This window comes from Empidonax traillii, unplaced genomic scaffold, assembly GCF_003031625.1.
Source record: "Empidonax traillii isolate 1590-97213 ecotype Southwest subspecies unplaced genomic scaffold, ASM303162v1 scaffold10:size5872457, whole genome shotgun sequence".
Taxonomy (NCBI): domain Eukaryota; kingdom Metazoa; phylum Chordata; class Aves; order Passeriformes; family Tyrannidae; genus Empidonax; species Empidonax traillii.
In genome coordinates, this window is record NW_020955203.1 from 5,513,215 (window position 1) to 5,539,117 (window position 25,903).

Genomic DNA, 25,903 nt, shown 5'->3' on the forward strand with positions numbered 1-25,903 from the left:
CCTGAAATAGAGCCCAGGTGGAGAAAACACACATCCAGTTCTTCAAACAGTTACGAACAGCTACATGTGCACATATGCACATACACACCATAGAAAGCACTGTCAGTTTAAAATAATACTTGACTACATGTAAAAAGGACCATGGAAATATTCTGTTACTAAAAAAAAAAAAAAACACACTTACACTTGTGCTCTCAAGTTAGTGCAAAACAACACCTGCACTCATCCCTTTTATAAGAGTTGCAGTGAAGTGGATTGAACTCTCTTACCTACCTGTTATCTGAATCCTTAATTCCCAAACACCCAAAACCTGTTTGTTCTATGTCCCAATTAACAAGGTCTACTAACCAGGACTATAAGTTAACCACATAAATATAAAAATATTAAATAAAGGATGCCAAATTTGCACATGAGTCCATGATCAGAATGATTCTCAGCCAATATTCCTGTAACATCTGAAGGGCCCATTATTTGCATATCAATTACTCCTCATATCTGATTCCCTTGCTCATCCAGGACACTGTGGCACTGACAGGTTATCTCTTCAAAGGTAATGACAGCACAAGTCAGAGCTGTCCAACACCAAAATAGCTATTGCACCAATACCCAGGTTGATATTAAACCCTCCTCTAAAGGGTGTCACAACACACACAGAGAAGTGACAACAGGGACTCTAAACAATATTTGTTAGTAAAGTTTTCTGCTTTAGGTACTGGAGTATGACCAATGAATACAAGTCACAGACTAAAAGAATATATGATCAATTTCAAAAAAAAAAAAAAGTTTAATAGGATGCAAACAGCTTGCAATATTACTAAATAGTTAGGTAACCTTTTTGTTGCCATTTAAGGTAAGCCACCTTGAATTTCAAGACAGAAAATGTAGTTTCAAATAATTAAATATGGAAGACTGAGGCACTAGAGGAAGACAAACTGGATTTCAGGTTATTTTGAAGAAAAAGGTCCACGCCACATTATAACATCCAGCATGGCAAGAGTCTTTAGGCTAAGAAGGCTTCACCACTGAGCTCAACACTGAACATCCCAGCACAAAGTATCTCTTTCAGTGACAGGTGTCAGAGCCTGCAGAATTGTTGCAGTAAGACAAGGGTAAAATAAACAAATGAACTTGTTCTCTTTACACTGTTGCAACTTGTATGCTGCTGAGACTCTGAGACCCTTTTCCCGTTGACCCCGCCAGAACTGTTCTTCACCTGTAAAAGGCAGAGTTTTCAGGTCAAAATCTTTCAGCCAAAAAAGTGGAGGTTCAGACAAGGTATTAGGGAGCATTTACTTATCAGGAGGGTGATCAAACACCAAAACAGGCTTTTTGGAAAAGTGGTCAATGCCTTAAGCCTGTCAGTGTTTAAAAGGCATTTTTAACTATTACTCTTCAACTATTTTTTTATTACTCTTCAACATTGCAGGTATCTTCCAACTAAACTATCTGGCTCTATTATTTAGTATTCAAAAGACAAAGGTCTTTAATCACATTACATTTACAAAGGAGAACACCATTTTCTGTGAAGCGTAGCTTTGCACTTTTGGGGACAAGTGGTGCAGAGAGGGCAAGGATGAGAAACTTCCCACTTCTCCCCGGGTGCAAAAAGCCACTTAAGCCTGGGCTCAGTACTGTCAGAAGCAACACCTGCTTCATTAATTAAGCCCTCTGCAGAGGTGGTAAACACTTACCTAGACTCGTGGGCTTTATGAGCACATCAAGCACATCGTAGAAAGGTAAGCTTTTCAGCTGGACATCGGGATGAACGGGTGGGATTGGAGGGGATGCCTGCTGCATCTCAAAGTGGGACTTAGTCTCTTGGAGTAGCACGGACCTGACAGGCGGAGAAGAAGACTGAGGCGTGACCGAAGTAGAAGGGAGTGAGTGAATGCCAGAAACAGCCAGATCAGGCTCCACAGGAGAGGAACTACTGTCCAGGTTGAAAGCCGCAGGCGTTATTGCCGATAGGTCTGAAAGTCCCTCGATCGTCCTTGGGTACCGACGCCTGTAGAGCTCTCGGATCTTGATCTGAACTGCCGGGCTGCAGCCGCTCTTCACTAAGTGCAGAGCCCTCATCAGGAGGTCATGTTTGCGTCCGCTTTTGTTCCGTCCAGCAAACCCCAGCAACACTTGCAGTTCAGAAACACGAAAACTTGATACCATATTCTAGAGAGGAGAGAGAGAGAGAAGCACAGCTGAGCCAAGAGTGCCCCAAGGAGGCCTTTACAAGGAGCTCGATGAAGCATCTACTTTCCATCATCATACCTTAGGTACTACCCACACCCTCACAAAACAAAAGAGCACAGCCGGTTTAAAATAAAGAAACAAAGCATCCAGGATGCAGTTTGGCTGTGTTAATAATTTCAAAGACTTGTTTCCACAGTGAAACAATAGTAACAAAATCTTAATGCAACTCATGCAGTACTACCCTAAACTCACAGGCAGAAGCACATTCTGTAACACAAACTAACTGGCTCACTTCAAGGAACAAGCAAACGAGAACAAAAAAATCAGATGAGTAAGTATTATGACCCATCTTCCAACACATTTTAAGCACTTCTTTACTTTACTTTATTTTTAATTTCTGCATAGTTTGTTGTGAAACTTGCTTTATTTTAGACAGAATGTTAAAGGCAGGCATGAACAGAGACAGGCACATCAGGTTTCACTGCTGAAAGGATGGAACAGCAAGGCAGAGTTTTTTAAAAGCCACATTTTATCATACTGTACACAGTGTATATACATCATACAATAGACAGACTGTTTAGCCAACAAAATTGATTCTTCAAATGTCACAAAAAAATTCCTGTCATTTTCGTATCACATTCTGGCAACATCTGACACAAAGATCTGTTGAAAGAAAATATTATTCCCTTGGTTATCGGGGTTAATTGTGGAAGACTTTGGGGATTGAACCATGGTGTTTTGACTTTGTCTTCCCTAATCCTTACTACAGAGTTTACACCCATGTGTTCTAACTTAGATCTGATCTCAACTGAAGTTATAACACAACTGTGGCTCAACCATGGAGTCAGTCACCAAAAAAATCAAAACTCCCCCTGTGCCCCTGGCTGCTTGGTCCCTATTCTCCCCTTAACATTGTGAAAATTGTTTTGTCAATAAGACAGATCACCAAATTCTGTCAGGTGAAAACTGAACTTAGAACCACAGAACCAGTAAGGTGGGAATATCCCTCCAAGATTAAATCCAACCATTCCCCCAGCACTGCCAAGGCGAACCTAACCCATGTACCATGTGCCACATCCACACAGTGTTTACATCCCTCTGAGGATGGAGACTCCATCACTGCCTTGGGCAGTCTCTGCCAGAGCTGGACAATTGTATATACGCAGAAATTTTTCCTGATATCCAATCTTAACACCACCACCATTCCCAATGCAACTTGAGGCTGTTTCCTCTCATCCTGTCTCTTGTTCTCTGGGAGCAGAGCCCGTTCCCCCCCTGGCTCCTCACTCCTGTCATAGCCAGAAGGTCCCCCCCGAGCCTCCTTTTCTCCAGGATGAGCCCCCCCAGCTCCCTCAGCCGCTCCTGCTGCTCCAGCCCCTTCCCCAGCTCCGTCCCCTTCCCCAGCTCCAGCCCCTCAGGGTCTCTCTTGTCTGCGGGCCCAGAACTGCCCCAGCACTGGAGGAGCCTCAGCAGGGCCAGCACAGGGACGGGCACTGCCCTGGCCCTGCTGCCACACCACGGCTGGGACAGCCCCGGGGCCATTGCCCTCCTGCCCCCCTGGGCACACCCGGGGTCGTGTCCAGCCGCTGTGAACAGCCATTTCCTGTGCCCTTAAAAGACAGCACAAATAAGTAGCCAGGACCTGACTTTTCAAGGCCAAATTATTTGAGCAGATCAAAACAACCATCTAAAATACTATGGCACTACTCTCATCAGGCACACCCCTTTCTTCATTGTTGAGGAGAGAAGAATTCAAACACTGAATTTCAACATTTCCAGACAGTCTGTTTGGATACACTCATGCTTCTATTAAGCAGATATTTTGATCAGAGCTAACACAGCAGCCTTCAAACAGGTATTCTCCCAACACCCTGTCTATAAATGCACTACAGACACAGCAGGCAGAGGAAACAGTCACATTTAGCAATAATGAGTGGCTCAGCCAAGCTTCTGAAGAGCCCAACAGCAGATGTCACCTTAATTTCATCCCAGCAACTTCTTTCAACAGCAAAATAATATAATACAAGAGGAGATGGAAACAGAATTCCACAGAGTTTGCAAACTGATGTAGTTTCCACCTGGCGTTCCCCTTCTGCTTTTCCTTAGTCCCAGTCAAACAGGGTGAGGAAAAAGTGTTCCAGCACTCATTAAAAAAAATGGTTTGAAGCTCTATAACAGCTTCACAGTTATGACACATAAAAGAGAAACTGCGTTAGAAGATAATACTGATATTCATGAATTTACTGAGAACTTGATGCTGCATGCTTCTGTAGATGGCTGCATAAGCTTGATAGCAACTCCAGCTCCTTTATTTCAGATGCAGGCAGTAAGTATGATTCTGGATTCCACAATCAGAATGCAAGTGAGCAAAATAATCCCTTAACAGAGATTAAGGAAACAGCATGTATTGCAAAATACTGTCTATTACCCTGCCTGCTGCCTTCTGTGCATTCCTGCAAGTTAATCAAGGTGAAATGCGCAGTCAATCACACCTCAGAACAGCTAACATTTCACAGGGAAATTCCACAAACTAGCACTTCACTACACAATGGATTTCATTTTATTAGAAGACACAGGCTGGCTTCAATACCGCAGTCAGCAAAATTTCAAAATTAACACCCACATTAGCAGTGCCTGGGAGTATAAAAAAATATACATAGTTTTGTCCAGCAATCCAAAAATCTTAGATAGGTTTTTGAAATAAGTCTTGCAAAGGGAAGCCCTACTGGATGTATTTAAACACTGGCTTTTACAACATTTCCCCCCTAAAGCTGTTTCTACTTTCACTCTAAGGACAACCATGTAAATGAAAATACGCCTCATCTGATCAACAAATTGTGCCTGACAAATCTGAAATAAAAGAGGTGGGAATGTGCAAACCTCATGAAGTTCAACAAGGTTAAGTGCAAGGTGCTGCACCTGGGTGGGCGCGATCCCAAGCACAAACAAAGGATGGTTAGAGAATGTTGCTCAGCCAGGTGATGCTCCTTAGACAGCTCCTTCCTGTCTAAACAGGCTCTAAGACAGCTGGAGAAAGACTTGGGAGATGGGGGAATGGCTTCCCACTGCCAGAGGGCAGGGTTAGATGGGATATCGGGAAGGAATTGTTGGCTGTGAGGGTGGGGAGGCCTTGGCACAGGTTGCCCAGAGAAGCTGTGGCTGCCCCATCCCTGGAAGTGTCCAAGGCCAGGGCTGGATGGGGCTTGGAGCAACCTGGGCTGGTGGAAGGTGTCCGTACCTGTGGCAGACGGAGTGGAACTGGATGGCCTATGAAGGTCCCTTCCAACCCAAACATTTCTATGATTCTGTACACGTTTTACCTTATTACTCCATTTACAGACATAAAGTGGACACAGTTTTACAGACACAACATACACTTAGGAGCATTTATAATTACGGTGCAAGGCAGGTATTGCTTCCAACAAACCCTACCAAGTTATTTTCTTTTGAGGTTCCAGCAATATTGCAGAAGACTGCAGCGTAGTTATTAACATGCTTTTCACATCACTCAATTAAGATTAGACATTCAAGTTGTGTCGTGTAAATGCCATCAATTTTCTCTTAAGAGAAGTTCTTTACAGCTGCACAGCCCAATAAAAAAAGCCTTTTTAACACAGAAGACCAAAGCTATTTTAGTTTTAATGTTTCTCCATGAACACAAAGAGTAGTTTGACAGAACTCTAAAGAAGGAAATCTGACTGGATAATTCAAGCACTGTTATATTCCAGAAACATTTTTACCCCTGAAATTCATTCTTGAAGGTCATGAGAAGTTTCTCGGGTTTTTTTGTTTCTTATTACTAAACTTTAGCAACAATGATTAATCAGCAGAAATACTGTTTCAAAGCGTTAAGCCGTATCTGATGTATCCTCTTCAAGAAAAAAAAAAGCGCAGCTAAGGCCTTCCAGGAATGAGGCAGACTGCTACATTCTCTTCCAAAAAAAAATACCTAGAGCTTTCCCTAAACAGGCCATGAATTACTATCAAACGTATGTCGAACATTTAGAGAAGCTCCAGGCTAACAGATTCATCCCACAGGCACTCCAGTTTACAAATAAGATGAATGGGAACATCAAAAACATGTCTTCAGACAATTTTTTTTTTTTTTTTTTTAACTAGTGGCACCTCTTCTTTTGAGTGATGAAAGGGCAGTCCTGCAGCCAGCCTGAAACCCAGTTCCCTTTCCCCTCCATACCTCCTGTACTATTTCTGCCAAGCAACTCAGGTGAGTCGCTATTAATTATCTATTAATTTCAAAGGTATTTAGGTATCTAATTCCCAGAAAGAGACTATCAATACTTATGGATATCCATCACAGTGCCCTGGGAAACATGGATCACAGTTCCAACTCAAGCCTGAAGAGGAGGAGATAAAAGAAGCAGGGTCACATCTGCCACAAAGTTTACACTGGGGGGGGGATAGCTAAACCCTTTGAGACACCTTGGAATGAGGGTTGAGAATGAGTGAGGATACTGAGCAACAAAACATGCAAACACAAGTTTAAAGGGAAAAATAAAAAGCAAACAATGTAAGGTTAACTTAGGAAAAAAAATGAACCAACCATTCCTAAACCCCAAACTGAGACAGAGCGCTGTTGTCCTCAGACAAAGACACCCAGTTCTTCCCATTATATTTTTATAAGCGAGCTCCTCAGCTGCACCCCGAGCCGTGCTGGAAGAAGCCCCAGCGTAGGAAATTCTCTGGCGATTGCAGCACATTTCCCGCTCCTGGTCGCGCCAACACCAGCTCAGCCCTCAGACCTTCCTCTCCACCAAAGCCCAGCTCCTCGCAGCAGTTCCTATTTAACCGAATTTTACTCATTCTGTAGCAAAGTCTAGGTCGGGGGGACAAGGCGGGGGGAGGGGTTGGCGTGCCCGCGGAATTCCCAGGAAGAATTCCACTTCTGCAGGTGTGGATGCTGCAGAAGGAACACCCTCCTCCTTCCGAACAAAGATACCCGGAGCGGATGGCTCAGGAAACGGGAGGAAAAATACAAACTGTGCAGTCAGCTCTTTCGTGTACACACCTTAAAAAACGGAAGGTCACAGACAACAACACAAATCTGCTACAGGGGGGTCCACCGGCGCAACACGAAAGACATTGGGCTGGAAATAAAACAGGTCTGAAAAGCCAACACCGGGGGCTCCGCGCTCCGCAGGCACAGCCTGCCCGGTGGGAAAGCAGTCCACGGATTCCCACAGATTCCACAACTATCAGCACTTTCAGCAGCCCGGGGGTTTTTCATCGCCTTCTCTTCGCCTCCCGGCAGGCGCCATGCGAGCCCCGGGGCCGCACGGCGGGGCCGAGGCGGCTCTAAAATGTCGGGAGGCGCGGGGAAAACCCCCCGAAGTCGGCGGCAGCACCACAGCCCGCACGGCTGTGAGATGGAGAACCGGGCACCGACAGGGAGGGTCCCCCCGGGCAGATCCCGCCGCTCCCTCCGTCCCTCCCCGGGGAAGCCGCGGATCTCCCTCCCCACCCCCCCGCCGCCCCGCGCCGACATCTTGTCCCGCCGCCGCCTCTCGCCCCCTCTTTGCCCCTCACCCGCAGCTCCGCGAAATCCGCCATTTTCTACCCGCCGCCTCCGCCGCCGCCTGTGGCCCCCTGCTTTTCCCTCACCCGCAGCTCCTCGAAATCCGCCATTTTCTACCCGCCGCCGCTGGGCGCCGGCGCCACCATCATCGTGCACCTGGTGCGCGCCCCCGTCACGTGACGGGGAGGGCGGGCCGGCGGGAAGGAGGGGAGGGGCGCTGAGGGGAGATCGGCGCCTGGAACCCTGAGGGGGAAAACCGGCCCGGTGCGGCGCAAACACAGCGGCGACCGTGAGCGGAGAGAAAAAAACAGGGCCGGTGCGGCACAAGACACAGCGGGAACGTCGAGGGAAATCGGCCCGGCGCGGCACAGCCCTGGCTCCGCGGGGCTCCTTGCGGCAGAGGCGGGGTGGCGGGAAGTCCAGCGGCCGTGGGCGGTGATCCCGGTGGGATCACAGGGTCGTTAAGGCTGGAAGGGGAGATCATCCAGTCCACACTCTCCCGCCCGCCAGAGCAGGGTCACCTGGAGCAGGTCACACAGGAACACAGGGTTTGGAACGTCTCCAGGGAGGGAGACTCCACGCCCACCCTGGGCAGCTGTCCCAGTGCTCTGCCACCCTCAGCATGAAGAAGTTATTCCTCGTGTTGAGGTGAAGCTCCCGGTGTTGTAGTTTACGGCCATTGCTCCACGTCCTGCCACTGGGCACCACCGAAAGGAGTCCGGCACCATCCTCTGACACCCACCTTTGGGATGTTTATATGAATTAATTATGCCCTCTCAGTTTCCCAGACTAAGCAGGTGCAGCTCCTCCAATTACCCTCTGCCCATCAGAGGAGACCCATAATCATCTCTGTGCCCTTTACTGGACTCTCTCCAGTCTTTATTGTACTGAGCAGCCCAGAAATGGACTCACCTGCCATGCTCCCTCCCCTCCAGGATTAACACTCAGCTCTTCAACAGTGTTGTTCTATTACAAAAAGAAAGAGGAAGAGAGCAAATCACAGAAATAATAAATAAAAAATAGCCCGGTATGGAGATTGAAGTGGATTTTAAATGGGAAGGTTATGATTTTACAGCTTTCCCAGTTTATCCACCCAATCAAGAGCACTCTCTCATAATTTGTGTTAAAATGACGGTGCAGCACATTTTATTAATAAAAAATGAGGGGGAAATGTCACCAGCAGTAAGCTTCAAAAACTGGATAATGGGTTTCCCGCTGCAGGGGAAATGTTGAGACATTTACAGAAAAATAAACATCGAGGTGCAGCTGAGAATATTGTTTCCAAAAGCAGCCAGAGATCATTATCTAGTCTCAATAATTACCTAGTCACAATATTCAGTTTTGTTGGCAACTGGGCCGTTAAACCAAACAACTAATTTATTGCAATAAAAAATAGCAAAGGCTCGGCCAACAAACAGGCAAGCAGCCAAACCAACCCCAACAAGAAGATGAAGAGACACTAGAAGAGAAGGGAGGTCTGAAAGGCAAGACATATTTGGTCATATTAATCAAAAGGCAGCTGTTTTAGCACAATTGATGGATTCAAAGCAGTGACTGCAACAGCAATTAGTGGGCCAAGGGTCCACACTGCTCTGCTGGGGGGGATGCTGGCAGACAATTTTGGGAACAAGGAGCTGAGCTTTTCTCGAGGATACTGATCTCTGCCAAACACACCAGCTAAGGACACTTAATACTGCTACAAGACCTGGACACCAGGAACTCAATAATTACCATTACTAGTGTTATTTTGCAATAGCTTTCTGAGGCAGGCTTTCCTTTTTATTTACTGTCAGCTATTCCAAAATAAACCATCAGCTGTGCTAAAGTTTTTAACCATAGGCACAGGTATCTAGTTCTTCTCTGCATAAACTGGTTCTGTGCTTGGTCTTAGGACACCCATTTCCCTGAAGCTTTAAACATAAGGACTTTATTCATTTCAAGCCCCTTTTGTTAGTAAAAGCAAGAATTCACAGGCTAATAAGACATGCCATCTGCCACGCTGCTGCACAAGTTGAACTCCCAAGTCCATCAAATGCTTGTTTTTCCCTGCATTTCAACACCAGACCAAAGGGACTGAAGGTATACAAGCTGTAGGTTAGGCTCTCTGAGATCATTAAAGCACAACCAGACTAAAGCTTTCTCCTTGTCCTTTTTGCACACCCTCACAAGTTCCTTCCTGCAAGGACACTGGGAAAGACAACAGTGTTCAAGCTTACACCAGAACCAGGCATTTCTTTTCTCATATAACATTCACCTCTCACTTCATAACCACATCTTTCAGTCTTCCCATTAATCTCATCCTCGATATCCACTGGGATAAGAGCAAACAATATAGTTTATATTTTAACAGCTCACATAAGATAATAAGAGTTTACATAGTAGCTTATCCTAATTTTTTTCTTACAGTTCCTTCATTGCATTTTCTTTTCCTCCACCTTTGTCTCACAACCTTTCTGATACGTATCTCTGGAGCCATATCCTCAAAAAACCCCCAAAAAACAAAACCAAAAAGCAGCAAACCAAAATCAAAACAAAACAAAAACCCACAAACAAAACCACACACAGAAACAAACAAACAAAGCCCCCAAAACAAACAAACAAAAACCCACCATCACACAAAACAACTATACTTTTAGTCCTCCTCAAGTTTCTTCCCAGCTCCCTACTTCACAAAAGCATAGGCCACAGTCATATCCTCTCCCATTCCATTATCTCCACACTAAAATTTATCTCAAATCTCTGTTCTGCTTTTACAGTAACAAGAATCAGTCTTCCCTTTTGCTCTACTTCTTCAAAAATCCTGCTGCTTTATCAAAACCCCCCACACACACACACATGAACTCCAGGCTTACACTCCCCGGTTACCAGGCCATCTTACCAAAATTTCAACCATTTCAACATTTCTCTTTCCACCAAACTTTTAAGAAACCTACGTCAACTTTTTGACATTCTTCCAGGTTGTGCTGCTTCTCCTTGTACTGCCTTTTCCGATAGTGCCTCTTTCTCCTCCGGCACCCCTTTCTCCCCCTTCTCCTCTGGTGACCTGTTGCTGAACCATTCTTCAGGCTCTTCCCTTGATCCCATTCTGACTTTACACGGCAGGCTTTAGCTCTCTTCTTAGCTCTAGCCATCCAAGCAGCAGGAGACCCACCCTTCCCCAAGGCAGTCAGTCCATAATCCCAAATGACAGGATATCACAGGAGTTTTTTGTATTTTTTTTTTCCCAATAGGCTCTAATTCCAGCAAGAAGGCAGCCTATAGGTGCTAAGCATCCCGTCCCCTAAACTGAGGCTTGCTAGGGAAAAACCAGTACATCTGTTTTCAACCGTTTCTAGTAATCTTTCTAGCAGTATGAATGGTATGTCAACACAAGCACTGTCTGTTCCCACAGCTGTGATAACTACCGAAAGACATCTGAACATCCAAAGAAACCCTCCCAACCGTCCACAAACTCTGCAGTTAAAAATAAATAGATAAGCACTTTAAAAAAAAAAAAAAAATCAAACCCACCAGCCTACAGCTGTTCCGAGCCTTGCAGCAATTACTCTTATCAACATTACACCTCCTCAAACTCCTCCCGTGGTTCTGAACCAGCTGCTAAGAGACAATGGAGTGTGCACTGCAGGCTGGGATGGGAGCCTGGTGTGACTGGCTGGAAAGCTGGAAGGCTTCTCCATCATCTTTCCCGTCCCATAGTAACTTATTTTAAGGTAACAATGTTACTTTAAGGTAACACTAAAAGTGGTTGGCAAAAATGTTTAAGTGATGGTCGGTGCCTACAACCCTCTTGTGTGAGGTCTAGAGCTGCCAAAGCACAGATGAAATACATATTTTGCTTGCCCATCCTAATGTACCAGGGTGATACACCTATATTTTGGTTATAAGGCCAACAGGGAAACATTTAAATTTTGCTATAAAGTTGTTTACTTGAACATTATTATTTTTATTTAATTATGTTTATTAACATATGCCTAGATTTCCCAGTCTCGAACACAGCCTCCCTGACTGTAGGTGGGCATTTGCTTCCATGGACAGTTCTTGTGAAAATTACCCTCAAGTTTTGTTCCAAGGATTTGAAGAATCTCTCTCTTTATCCATTAAAACATCAGAAAACCTTGTACTAAGATACCACTACTCCTTTAACACTCATGGTGGAAAACTCTCTCCAGTGGAGCACAGCCTCAAACAGAGGCTGTTCTCCCGACAGTAATGATCTTGGAAACATAACTGGGATGGCTTGAATCCCAACTTTAATTGTCTTCACCTTTCTTTCAGAGCCATAAAACAGAAGCAACCAGTAATGGAAACCCGAACTTATTACCCACTCTACTACCACACTAAGGGAAACTAAATCGAATGCAAATTTCTGGTAGGAGGGAACCTGAGTTAGATGCAGGAACATTAATCTGATCCACTTTGAAAAAACTCCATGTTTTATGAGACAGATTAATAAAAGAAATATATTTAATTAGATGGGTGGAATTACATTACATTTGCAGCACAACCATCTGAGCTGTGAACATACACCAAAGTCATGTTTTCGATTAGGAAATGAGATATACAGAGAGGAGGGAGGGAAGGGTTGTAAGAGGTATGTGCACTGGGAGATAATCAGTGAAGGGAACTCAAGGGAACACAAAGCCTATCTGGGCCTATACTGGAATATAAGAGTTTAAGAAAAAGGCAGGGGAAACATCCTGAGTGGAAACAGAGTGACACCACAAGGATAAGGGGCTACTGACAGTGGTAGTAAGGAGTGTATTTGGAGAAAGGTCTGGATGTCTGCAAAACATGTTTTTGAGGATGAGATGCTAAGCAAGCTTTGGTAGAGAATCCCAGACCAGTTTGGGCTGGAAGGAACCTTAAAGATCTCATTTCAAACCCCTTGCAGTGGGCAGGGACACTTTAAATTAGACCAGGTTGCATTGCATGGGTGTAAGAACCTGGTAGTTACATTGTCCAAGAACAGCTGGTGAAACTGGGCAGCTGCTGACTTTGGGAATAGGGATGATAAAAGCCTTTCCCACAAAGCTGATGGGTGCAATGCATGCGTATACCAATTCCTGTGAGTGGAACGCACAGGATTCCTCATAAAAGATGAGTTTTGGGAGTGGTCTTGAGACAGAGCTTTAGGTTTTGTCAGCCTCTTGCAGGATCATAGGTTCTTCTCCAGCTTGACTGAAGCTGGGCAGCATCCAACAGGCACAACTAATCCCTCCAATAAATCAAACCCTGAACCCTGGAGGCTGCAGCGGCCAGGCAGCCGAGCTGTGCTCCAAAGAGGGTCCTTCTCTCAGCCCTGTGGACTCCCCCAGAGTGGTAGTCTCCATTTTAACACTTGCCAGCACCCTTGACGTGAGGGACCGAGTGGAGTCTGCGTCTGGTTGGACACATCTCGTCTGTGTCAGGTGAGCTGGGCGTATTTAACAGCCAGGTGGGCAGGGCTGTGCTGGTTTGGCTTGGCTTGCGATGGTCTGGGGTTCGTTTCGGCTTGGTTTGGCTCAGTTTGGGTTGGTTTTGCTTGTTTTGGGTTGGCTTGGCTTGGTTTGCACGTTGTGGGATGTTTTGGGTTGGTTTGTCATGCTTTGGGTTGGTTTGGCTTGATTTGGCATACCATGGGATGGTTTGGCTTGGTTCGGTGTATTTTGGCATGGTTTGGGTTGGTTTCTCTTGTTTTGGGTTGGTTTGTCATGTTTTGGGATGTTTGGGGATGTTTTGGGTTGGTTTCGCTTGTTTTGGGTTGGTTTGAGTTGGTCTGGCCTGGTCCGTGTCCGTACCGCTCCTCCCTCTCCTCCCGATACCCCCCTCTCCCCTCACAGCCCCCTTGCCGCTAAGGAGAGCCCAGCGCCCATTGGTCACCACAGCTGCTAGCCCCGCCTTCCCTCACCGTACTTCGCTTCTGATTAGTTATCTTTCCTGCCAGTCTTTTACTTTCCGGCGTTTCGATTGGCTGTGCCAGGGAAGCAGGGCGGGCCTGTCCCCCGCGGCGCCCGCGGGGCTCGGCGTGGTTGGGGCCCGGGTGTTCCCGGGAGCATTCCCGGCAGCGTTCCCGCCGGCATTCCCCGCCGCCATGGAGCTCTCTTGCCAGGCTCTGAGAACCACCCACCAGGCCAGAGAAGCGGTGAGAGCCGGCAGGGCGGGTGGCCACGCGTCGCCGTTGCCATGGCAACGGGACTGCGCATGCGCAGGGCAGTGCAGGGTGTCATGGCGGCGGGGCTGGAGCAGGCCGTGGTGGGCAGGGACGGGCACAGATTCTCCCCCACAGCCCCTCTGTTCGTGGTCCTGGATCACCAGGCACAGCCACAGCGGGCAGTCCAGGCTTCTCCCTTCCCCGGCCGCTGTTTTCATCGGTCACGGCTGTATAGCGCCGCTGCACCTCTACCCCATCAGCCCCATTCCTGGAAGTGTCCAGAGCCAGGCTGGGCGGGCCGTGGAGCAACTTGGGATAGTGGAAGGTGTCCTTGCCCATGGCAGGGGATTGGAACTGCATGATCCTTAAAGATCCCTTTCAGCCCAAACCATTACGTTATTCTATGAATCTTCCCCCAGGAAGCCCAGGAACAGCAGGATTTAGCTAAATTTTGTAGCCTGTTCTTTTGCTTCCATCTGCTGGTCAAATGACACTGGAGTGGAGGCGACTGCAGGGCTGCTAAAAGCCTTTCCTATAGTGCTGTTGGTTGCAGTGCATGCGTACACCAATCCTTGTTCCCACTGTGCCTGGAAAGCACAAGCTTCCTCAAAAAATGAGGAGTTTTGCCCAAAGAGGGATTCTGATGTCACCAAAAATCTTGGGGGGAGAAGAGAAAGCCTCCAACACACCTTTTAAGTGTTGGTGATCCAGGCAGTGCTTTATTCTGGCCAGAGACACCTCGTGAATCATTCCAGCTGTGTAAATCCCTTGCAAGATTTTTCAAGTATTTATACATTTTAGCAAACAAAGAAAATAATGTTAATTGGTTTTAAGTTACACAGTTCTCTTAATTTAATTGGTATTCTGCCCTTTACTGTCTAATTGGATCCACATTCTTCGATTCTCTTATCATTCTTCCTTAGACAAAAAAATCTCTAATTCTCAGGCCGTAATTTCTTTGTTAATCTCCTCTGTATCTTCTGGTTGGTCCAACATATCTTAGAAGGACCATAAATTTAAAAACCCAGACGTCCAATCCTCACCTCCCTCAAGCTTTGTTTATTGGAGCTCATCAGAGCTAACTTAGAGAAACTCGAAGCTTTGGTGATTTAAAGATCAAACTGACAAGTCTTTAAGGAGAGAAAAAAAAAAAAAAGGAACACAGCTAACAGCTACCATTAATTAAAATTTTAGGAAAGTTATGTCATATTGAACACTGAGACTGAGGTTTAGGTTATGTCAACCTCTTGTGGAATCAAAGAACAGCCTGTGTTGGAAGAGACCCACAAGGATCATCAAGTTCTGCCCAGGACACCCCAACGATCACACCCTGTCCCTTTAGAGCGTTGTCCAAACACTCCTGTCAGCCTTGGGGCTGTGACCGCTGCCCTGGAGAGCCTGTTCAGTGCCAACCACCCTCTGGGGGAAGAATCTTTTCCTGAGATCCAACCTAAACCTCCCCTGGCACAGCTCCAGCCATTCCCTGGGTCCTTTCACTGCTCACCACAGAGAAAAGATCAATGCCTGCTCCTCTGCTGCCTCTCCTGAGGAGGTATTAGTGGGTTATATATCTACCAGGAATGGAGTCCTCCAGCACAGTCTCTTTCTGAGCCCTGAAGTGGATTCAGGTCCCAGCCACTGGGAAAGGAGCCCTAAGGTGTGGTATTGAAACAGCAGTGAGGTACAGAAAGGAAAGAGGAGAAAAAAAGGTCTGATGTGTAACCTCACCAGTGGGTATTTGGGTGCCCTTGGTTCCCAGGATGGTGTTGGCTACTAAATGAGGAAACGTGTGGGATGAGGGCCTGGAGCTCAAGCTCCGTCAGCTGTGCCTCTGGGTTTGGGTTGGTGTGCTCTGTGAGCTGGCTCCTCCACAGCCTTTTGGCAGGATGGATGTGAAGATAGCAATCTACAGTTTGGGTACAGAGGGAGTTGTTTGTGTTCCACAGAGGAGCAGAAGTTTGGAGCCCTCTTTTTAATTAGTGACTTGAAAGGAAGCTGCCGAGAGGATTTTTTTTTTGATTTGTGCTCTAAGGTTTTGCCTCCCTTCTGTGGAGGGAGCCTCGCTACTTAATGTCTGGTTTCTGAATTCCAGTATTCAGGTGGAGTATCTCTAAGTTAGACTGTTACATGTTTAATCTTTAGCACTAAGTAATTTGTGGGATTTCTAATTCCATTGTCCTGCCCTTATCTGTACTGCATTTTTCCGGTAATCTTCTCTACAGAGTGGAAGTCATTATTTTCTAGCAATTCTGGGGAAAAGTGTTTTTAAAAAAAGTTCCTATATGCATTGCAATTCCGTAGCTGTTCACAGCTACCCAGTATAATCTTACAGTCAAATAAACTTGTCTTGTGAGGCATTTAACTGGTGTTAATTGTAAAATATTTCCTGTGTTTGCTTTGTAAATGCCCCTTGACAAACAATATTATTGTGAACTGCAGTAGGACTTTGCAAATTCCTACAAATGAGTGGGAGAGTTAATGCTTTATTGGTCAATCCTTTATTGTTAATTGTTCATTAATTTGTAAATTCATCATCCTTGATGCGTATAATTCACCATTCTTTGTCTCCATTCATTTTTACGTGTTCATAATATGTATCACTTCAAATTAGTGAGGTCTTGGACGTGTAAAACCTGGCTTCAGCAGTGTTCATGTTAAAAGAGGGAGATAACAGTGTTCTGAGGGTGGCTTTTAAAATTGGAGCATGAATTAATGAAAGACAACATTGCAGTGGGGGGAGAAATCAGAAGGCTTCTGTTTTCAGTGCACCAAACTCAAATTGTAAAATATCTCATGATTTTATAACAGTCCCAGGTACATCCTACTGCCAGGACAGCCATAAGTTCTGTGGTGAGCTTGCTGTATGTCTTTAATTATGAAAGCTCGTTGTAATCCTTGAAAAACTTTGCCAGCTCTATTGTTTGCAGCAGCCGTGTGTGATTTGGAAGAGAGAAGAGGGCAAAGCGCCCTTTCTTTGTCCTGGGAAATTCTATTCAGTGGCAGCCAAGTTATACATTGTTTAAAACTCACCAGTTCCCTCCTCTGCTTGTGTTTCTCAAAAAGTACTGTCAGCAAGCCAGGCAATAACTGAACTGACATTCAGCCCTCTAAAAAGCCTGTCAAGGCTGCAAATGTCCAGTGCAACAAGGGGGAGGGAAAGCTGTGGGGATGCAGGGTGGTGGAGAGGGGAGGAAAACTGGGCAAGCCCATAAAGTCTCTCTATCCTGGCACACGGTGCCAGCTTGATCTCGAGGAAGCCTGCACTTGGCAGTGTCCTGGAATCCTAAGGACAAAGAGGGAAGGGACACTGCATGTGTATCGTGGTAAATTCTTTCCCTGTGTGATGACAGCCTGAATTCCTGACCACAGACCCCTCTGAACTCATCCTATTGACCGCCCCAGTTGGATGTACATGGACACAATGCTAAAGCAGTATAGTTCTCATTCTCAAGCTCCCCAGACCGTGACTTACATTGCAACCCTTTTTTTTTTCCCACCCTAACGAATATATTAGTGTAGAATACATACGGGCAAAAGATAATGAAATGTTATAGAGTTAAATTAATCTTTTAGGAGGCCCATTAATTTGATGGAATTACACAAGAGACTCAGTTGATTTATAATGTAAATGCATTTTAGGAAAAGGTGTGGAAATGACTAAACAAACAGTTGCATTTGAAGATGCACAACTCTATTAGAGTTTAATTTCAATTGACTCAGAGAAAGGAGTGTGTAGTGCTCTTTTGTTAAGCTAGAAATAAATAAAATAGCACTGTAAATGTTGGAGCTAATTAGTTAAGTGCTCAACTATTTAGTTTTTAAAACAAGATCACATTTAAGTGCCTTAAGCTTTTATTAATTTCAGGGACCCCAAAATCCCCTATAGTAATTGAAAATTTAATTACATACATTTTTTTGTTCTTTTAAGAATGGAAGCTTATTAAACTTTAAACATTTAAACATCTATTGAAATACCAGTGGCTATAAACAACATGCAATTCTAAATACTAATTAAACAGGAAGGCTAAATTGCTATAAAGCTAAACTGAATTTTAAGTAACTTTGCACTCGTAAGCACTCCTGTTTTTTTCATGCTGTGTTAAGATTTACCATTTCCTCCCTGTACAGCAGAAGCCCTGGGCAGTGTTGGTGTCTGTCTGTACGGTGGCCATGGTTTGTGGACATGTTTGCAGTGGGGGTCAGTCCCTGGAGGATAAACTGGAGTTCAGGACGGCAGACCAGGGTGGGCAGAGAGCTGTTCTCTGCTGGCACTGACATCTGGGAAGAGTGTGTGGTAAAATAGGACTGGTGAAGGCAGGAATTGGTGCAGAAAGCAATGGTCTGTGCACCACTGACTAACCAGAGGCATGATTTGGTAACTGTAACACGATGTAAGGTCCTTGATTTTTCTTTTATAGAAACCTCACAGAACTGGGACCAGAGATGTTCTCTTTTGTGTTTCAGATCCAACCTAATGCAAGTCTTTTTTAATGAGTTAAAGGTGGAATTAACCTCTCAGTCTAAACTCTTCTGATTTTTAGATGAGGCTCTTTATGGATGTAAAGGTTCACTTTTCCTTCTCTTGGTCAGCACAGCCAGAACATTACTATGCCAAGGCTGAAGTAGGTGTCTCATACGTAGGCACAGTGTTGTACTATACCCAAAGCAAGGCTCTGCATGGAGTATTTGAGATGCTGCCAATCACTGTATCACTAATTATACTAGAACTTAAAATGCTTTAGGGAAAGCAGGAGTAACCCAGAGGGATGAACAGCAGCAGAAGACATGCCAGAATGCAAACGCTTTTCAAGGGAAGTTCCAAGCATCGATAGTGAGCCCTGTCAGTTCATCAGACGGAGGCAATTCCTCTCTTGTCAAGAGTGTCCATGTTTATTACACGAAACACTTGATATGTTTGTCTTCTGTGGCAGCCACTGTGTTTGCATTTTGTGCTTTAAGTATTCAGAGGTAGCTGTGACCTTGCCCTTTGATATGTGGGCAAACGCAACAGTTAATCTTTCTCAGCATAAAAAAACATCTGGAGCAATTGCATTTTGAAGAATGTACAGGTGGGAGTCTCAGCTTCCTTCTTGCACCTCCGACCGTGTTTCAGAAGATTCAGATTATCCAGGAGAAACGGTAAAAGGGCCACAATTCAAAATCTTTTTCGAGCACTGGCACCTCAAAAATTAAGAAGGAAAAGATCCTGTCATCCCAGGATGTCAGTGTTTTCTCTCTCCTCATGACAGTTCTCAGAATTGGTTCATTTCTTGTTGCAGCAGCTCACAGGAACCAGTCTGCTTCATTCAAGTGTTACTAATCTACCAAGCATTTGCACAGTTTTCTTTTCTCACCAGAACGGTTCAGAAAAGTTATCTTGGTACCTCCACTGAAGTGCAAACAGTATTGTAGCTCCCTTATGGACCCTGAGAAACTTCATCAAGACGGTATCAAAGTATCTAAAGGCTAGAAATGGGGTGTGGTTTCTTCAGTTTTCCTCAGGCAGTTTAATTCTTCTTTATAGAAAAGCAGAATGAAGAGTCTGTGAATCTTGTTAGTAATATGTGAATCTCAACTTTCACTCTGCAGGAAGTGTTTAAGAGCAAACCCCAGCCCTTTCTTAGTCGTGACACTAGGTGGCCCCTGAAGCAAACATCCCAGGAAATACTTACTGGGATACCTTTTCCCTGCTCTACCCAGTACTTTTTAGAGGCTGACAGATTTTATTTTATGATAAAGCAATAGCTGACTGTGCTATCCTAAGTGTTTAAATTAGCAGCAGAATGCTATGTGATATTCATACAGAGCAGAGGGAGGAGTTAGATCTAATCTGGCTAAGGAGCAGCATGCTAAAGAGGTAAATTGGTTTTGCACGACCCTCAAACACCTTTGATTTTAGGAATAAATGATTCTCCAGTATCAGCAGTTTAGTGTAATGACATTTCCTTCCAAGAGACCCTGAAGGATAGAGGAATTGCCTGTTTGTGTTCGTATTCCTTCTGTGCGTATTGTGAGGTTTGAGAACATAAGCTTTGGCCGGTAGTAATCCTTTGGCACGTCAGTGTGCCAGGCACAGGCAGAGCAGCAGAAGTCCCTGACACAGATGCTGGGACTCTGTTTGCAGCATGAAGGGGATGGAGGTCTGTGGGTCTGTCCCCTGCAGGTCACACACTTAGGCTGGGCTTTTCTTGGGGGTGGATGTTCAGTTGGAGGGAAACTGAGGGGGGAAGTAGGAGCCTGTGCAGCATTACTGTGCAGTGTGATCAGGAATGTTTGTGTGCTATGCAAGAAATTACTGCTCTTACCCCATCCACTAAGTAAGTGCCACTCTTTCAGCTCTCACCGGGTCCTCATAAGTAATCATAGAATCATAAAATACACAGAATATCCCAAGTTGGAATGGACCCACGAGGATCATCAACTCCATTTTCCAATGCTGAATGTGAGCATCCTAAGAGAGAAAGAATTTATTTCCCCAAATGTGGGTTTGGCCATACCTGCTTTTCCTGTGGTCCCAGCTTCAAGTCCCAGTGAGGCCAACCAGAGTCAACACGCTGATTTCTAGCAAAAATTCATGTAGCAACTTCAGTTATGACCCTGAAATCTCAGGGTTTCTCTGCAACCACTCAGCAAAGACAGCATGTTTCGCTGGAGTTAGGCCTTGTTCTAACATCTGGCATGATTTCTGTTTCCACCACCCCATTTTCCCTACTTGATACTGCACCTGGTGCTCCCCCAGATGCTGCTTCACTGAATGAAGACAGAGGTGTTTTACTCTGCTTTGTTTTTATTGCTGAACTGTTTGTGAATGACTTGGGGTTCTCCACTCTGTGCCAAGAAACCCGTGGTACTGACTGCATATTGAAATTTCTGTGTGTTGAGGCCTGGTTTTGGTCCTTCTTGTGTTAAAATCATGCAAGTTTGGTGTTACCCCAGTCCACTACAATTCTGCAGGTGTCTGTGTCTCACTTGCTGTGTTTATATGTCAAGGCCCATGAAACAGGAGATGCCAACAGTGTTAACAGCTGGTCTTGGTAGTAGAGCCATGCAAGTCCCAGACCTGTTCTCCAGCCCCCTCCTCCAAGCACTCAGAGAACAGGTTTCTGGTTGCGAGGGAAGGACACAGCCAGGCTGGAGCACTAGATTTCCTTGCACAACCCCTGGAGACTCTGGGCATTGATGTCTGCAAGAGTCCTGCCCTGGAATATGCAGCAGCCTGAACATGTTGGAGATTCATAACCGTAGTAAGGGAAGAAAGCTATTTGTTCAACCTCAAAGGAGTTTTCTCTTCTCGAGGAAGAGGCTGCTACCCATCCAGTAGCCCTGATAATGTGTAAGAAAAATTAGATTGAAAACCACTTTCCTTGTGTTTATTAACAGTGAGTTGTTTTACAGTTCCTACATGCTGCTGTCTTAATTTGTTTGTTTCCACAGGCTACATTTAGATGCTGTTTACAGCAATAAAGAGAATATTACATTTGATCTAGAGTTCTGTCTTAATTCACAGGAGGAGATGCGAACAGAAGCTCGTCGGAAAAATCTCCTCATTCTAATTTTGCATTATTTAATGGAGGAAGGGTATGTTTTTAAAATAACAGGGCTCTGCTTTGTGGGACTGTGTGTGTCTGACCCCCTGTCCTGTGTCCTTCTGTTGGGTGGATCAAGAGTGTGGGCCTTTGGGCTGATGTGAGAAAGAGGTAAACTACTATTACATATCTTGGCATTTTACTTTGCTAAATTGTTTCAGTTTCTGGAACAAAAATATCTCTATAATTAAAAAATACTTTAGATCAACCAGCAAAGGTTTTTTTAAATAGAGTTTATACTTTTATAAAACATAGAGTTGTGGACAAGTTAAAAATACCATGTAGTTACTAATGCCGTTGTTTGCTTTTTCTCTTAAAAATCAGAGTAAGATAATGATTCTCAGTTTTTTGATCTTTGTTCCTTTTTTTTAAAATTACCAGATATGTCGATGCTGCAAATGCTTTGGAAAAAGAGACGAAATTAAGTTTACGTGGCTTTGAAGTTTGTGACAACGTTGATCTTGAGACAATTTTGATGGAATATGAAAGCTATTACTTTGTAAAATTTCAAAAGTATCCTAAAATTACCAAAAGGATCCTGGACACTGGTATGTGGCTCTGTTCCAAAAAGAAAGCTTTTGTTTCCAAAGCCTAAAATGTATGTTTGCCTGCTATGCTAACAGCCCTTTTTGTGTATGTCAGCATTTAATGTTCCAACCCTTACAGTTACAGACCTATAGTTCTAGCACAGAAGACATAAGAATTGAGAGATGGGGTTTTGAGCCCTTCTCCTCTCCCTTCTCTCATTATGTAGAGGAACAAGAAAGTGGCATTCTTCTGTCTTTTAAAAACTGCTGTGATAGTGGAAAACGTCAGCTGAGCACAAAGCATTGTGGCATAGATATATTTATTCACTTTCTTCTCGTGGAGAGAGAATAGTAAGGCTGAGGTGTAAAAGAATGATACAGAATAAGGCAAGTCAGAATATGAGCATTCTGTCATGACCCTGAGAAGCCATAAGAACAACTGTGTAAAAATCAGTGATGAAGAGCTTGAAGGATACAGATTTGAACTGGATATTGGGAAAATTTCTTCATGGAGAGGGTTGTCCAGCCAGCCCTGGCACAGCTGCCCAGGGCAGTGCTGGGGTCCCCATCCCTGGAGGGATTTAAAAGCCCTATGGAAGTGGCAGCTGGGGACATGGGTTAGTGGTGGCCTTGGCAGTGCTGGGGGAATGGTTGGACTTGATGGCCTTGGAGGGCTTTTCCAACCTAAAGGATTCTGTGATTATTTGCATGAAAAAGGTGTGTGCATCTAGAACCTGTGATTGGTGTTAGTACAAAAAGGAACAGCCTTGCAGGACAAAACCAAAGGGATTTGTCATGAATCAAGGGTGAAAATGTATTACAAAGCATTTGTTCACATCTTAGTCAAACTGAGTGGTAGTCAAGGCTCAATCCATGATTGAAGGGAAAAAACCCAATTCCTAGAAAGCCGCTCTGGGACATTTAAAAGCTCTCAGTATGCATTTTTTTTGTCAGTAAAGCTACTCAGACTTGGAGTACTCTGGCATTATCCAAGCTCAGTTGTGACTGTGCTGGCAGGGAGGCATCATCCTTTTTCCCTGAAGTGTAAGCAGCCTCCTCTCATGCATGTCGTTTGCAAGGTGCCCTAAACTGTTCCCATGGTCAGATATGTGTATCTAAACAAAAGGCTTAGTGTGGTGCTCCTTCCTGCTAAACTCTTTGCAATGCTCTCGGGAAGTCCTGGAGAACTAACTTGGTCACTTCCGTGCTGGGCTCCAGTTGGAAGTATTACAGACAAACCCCCGGGGTCACAAGTTTATCTGTGGGCTCTGCTGCCTCTGCGTTCCCAAGCTCTTTGAGGGAAAGAGCTGTTTGGGGAGGATTATTTTATGTGAGTGTGGGAGAATCTTGAGTGGCAGAGTGCTGTACAGAGAACACTGATAGGAGACATGTTTTGGAACAACCAGGACTGTGCTGCTGGTAGGGCACAAACCCTCGGCTTTATGAGTTCACATCTGGGCTTTGAGAGTTTGATATTTTGTGGGGAAAAAAACACAAAAAACAAAAAACTTTCCTTTGACAGAATTTGTTTCAAATTATATAAACACCAAAAAATAGCATAGTTTGATAACCAGCCCTGCAATGTGACTTTTATTCTGTCTTGTTATGTTGAACTTGATTATTATGAAGAGGAGTAAGGCAAATCCATATTTCCCAATTCAGCAATGAAAAAATTATTAGCATTAAATAAGCATTCAGTGTGATATATTAAATTATTGTGCTTAATCTAATTTCTGGTAGTGCCCATGTGAACATGATACTGGTTTTAAAATGTAAGCAGAGGAGCCAAAGACTGAATGAGCCTAAACCAGAATAAGCTTGAAGCAAAACTGCTCTCACCAATGTCAGTTTGTTTTCAAAAAGTTTTTGCAAGCTTGCAGTGCTTATATTATCATACTGATCCTGCTTATGCATTGTTATTTCCAACGTCACTGATGTATGCTTACAAATATTTTTGAAGGGAGGAAAAAAAAAAGTCAAATTGCCTTTTTTTTCTGTCCTTAATTGTTTTCCATTTCAATGTTGATTTTGCCACAGCCGAAAATAAACAACAGCTGCGAACTGGGGGAAGACCAAGAAGGTAAGAGAAACATGTGAGGTGTTTTTCTGGGCAGAAAATTTTCCTGTAAAAACAATATGCCCCCTGGTTAAAATAATGTTGTGATACCTCAGGAATACTAAAGCCCAGGGCTGTGCTGATGACTGTGAGATGTATTACAGGCAAATAGAGACTTGTTTCCCAAATGGAGAGGCAGCCAATTTGCAAAGTTTCTGCAGTGTGGGTAAGGTAGGGTGAGGTGTTTGTAAACAGTAAGCATTGAACTCTGCTGCGATTGAAATTGATGCCATAGCTTCAGCAGGAGCAAAGTTATCCCAAAACTGCTTTATTTGAAAACTTGCCTTCCTTTGGTATTTGGAAGGAAAAAAAGAAGTTGTGAAAAGGCTTTTTTTTTTTTCTTCTTCTTTTCTTCTTTTCTTCTTTTTTTTTTTTAATTCTAGGGCAGCAAGCTCTTCTCAAAATATACCAAGGCTCAAGGTGCAGACGGTGCACCACACTGCGTCAAAAACTTCTGGAAGTACAACAGAACCTAAATCATCTGCCAAGGAGAGCCCCAGACAGGTTTAAACATGTTTTACCTTGGTACCATTACAGTTGAAATTAATGTGATTTTATTTTTGAGAGTCTATAGGCAGCAAGTGTATGGGAGTCACACCATTAATAACTGTGCAACTAATGGGCTTTTTTGATTGTGTAATTCAAGGATTATAGGTGAAAGACTTCAAAAGAACATGTTTTCTGGCTGTGAGTTGGGGGGCAAGTCACAGGCAAAAACTGGAGGAAAAGGAGTGATATAATCCAACTTACAGTGAAAGCAATCAGTTTTCTCATTAATACCAGCATATTCATCCTTTAGTGCCAGAAAGCAAGACAAACAAGTCAAACAGAAAGTCAGGTTAGTCAGGTGTGAGTTGTAAGCATCTTCGCAGTGCATAAGGTGTTTGAGACTGGGGGAGTAGTTTGGCCCTGTAATTTTCAATGCTGGGAGTCTCATTTGGTTAAGGTAACTGTGAAATCCACTTTATTATCATCCCTTACAGAGGGTGGCCCAGGAGTAGCAGGTTGGTGGGCAAGCACTGTGTCTGTTCCACCTTTTTTTAAGGGCTTGTCTATATTTCTGCACAAAGAGGAATCTGACCTGTTTTTACCCCTAAAAAACCCCCAAACATTACCTTTTGGATTTTACAGCAATAACTTCTGTGGAGTGAATATGTAATAGCTCCTCATCTCTGAGTTGAGGTTCTGTACCTTACATTTGCCTGTAATTTCTACTGTTCATAAGTGTTGCCTCTTACAACTGTATAAAGTGCAGTTTCCTGCCCTGTACATGGAATAAGTGGACTGCTAAGCTCTGGAGCTGTGGCTTTCACTGCTGACACCAGTCAGATGAAGCCTAACTAAATGTAAGTGGTGTTGGTCTGACAAGTATGGGATTACTCTTGGAACTTCTGTGTAATGATACAGTTCATCTGGGCATATATGAAAAGGTGGGATGATACCTATAATGTAATATTTTCAATTCATCTACTTGGCAACACGTCTTTTTAAAAATTTATTTGTGGTTTTTTTTTTTTTTTTAGAGTAGTGACAGTGCAGTTACTCTTGATCAACCTGACTTCGGCTTAAGCATCTCAGCAATCAGCAAACCTGGAGGAGACAGCCCTCACCCAAGAAAGGTTGGTGGAAACCTGGCATGTGATTTATCATAGAAATATGTACGGATTAAAAACCACAAAGGTTTTAAAAATTATCAAATGTTAGCTCTCTATTTTTATATAAAACGTTCCTATATAATCAGCTGAAGGGTCAATTTTATGATCTGGGTAACAATTCTTTGCATAGGAAGCTCTGTTTGCATTAAATACAAATTTGGACATACTT

At 44.2% G+C, this 25,903-nt stretch overlaps 2 protein-coding genes across 16 annotated transcripts in view; one reads left to right on the plus strand and one right to left on the minus strand.

Moving 5' to 3' along the window:
- The window catches only part of PIAS2 (protein inhibitor of activated STAT 2), a 23,864-nt gene extending 15,949 nt beyond the window's left edge, over positions 1-7,915 (minus strand). For all 10 annotated transcript variants that reach the window (XR_003571426.1, XR_003571432.1, XR_003571428.1 and 7 more), the window contains exons 1-2: positions 7,807-7,915; positions 1,692-2,166 (exon numbers count right to left, since the gene is read on the minus strand). Coding sequence is in view for 4 of the 10 variants with exons in the window: in XM_027885640.1 (XP_027741441.1) it covers positions 1,692-2,166; positions 7,807-7,830 (499 nt within the window). In the remaining 6 variants the exon portion in view is untranslated. The remainder of the gene's footprint in view (positions 1-1,691; positions 2,167-7,806) is intronic.
- Positions 7,916-13,684: 5,769 nt separating this feature from the next.
- Positions 13,685-25,903, plus strand: part of KATNAL2 (katanin catalytic subunit A1 like 2) — a 29,601-nt gene continuing 17,382 nt past the window's right edge. The window contains exons 1-6 of one of the 6 annotated variants that reach the window (XM_027885696.1): positions 13,685-13,841; positions 21,358-21,428; positions 21,818-21,984; positions 24,001-24,043; positions 24,463-24,583; positions 25,603-25,713. In XM_027885696.1, the coding sequence (XP_027741497.1) occupies positions 13,791-13,841; positions 21,358-21,428; positions 21,818-21,984; positions 24,001-24,043; positions 24,463-24,583; positions 25,603-25,713 (564 nt within the window). In that variant the 5' untranslated portion in view covers positions 13,685-13,790. Of the gene's footprint in view, positions 13,842-15,486; positions 15,508-21,284; positions 21,429-21,817; positions 21,985-24,000; positions 24,044-24,462; positions 24,584-25,602; positions 25,714-25,903 lie in introns of those variants that run through there. The other 5 variants (XM_027885713.1, XM_027885705.1, XM_027885719.1 and 2 more) reach the window with 5 other exon arrangements.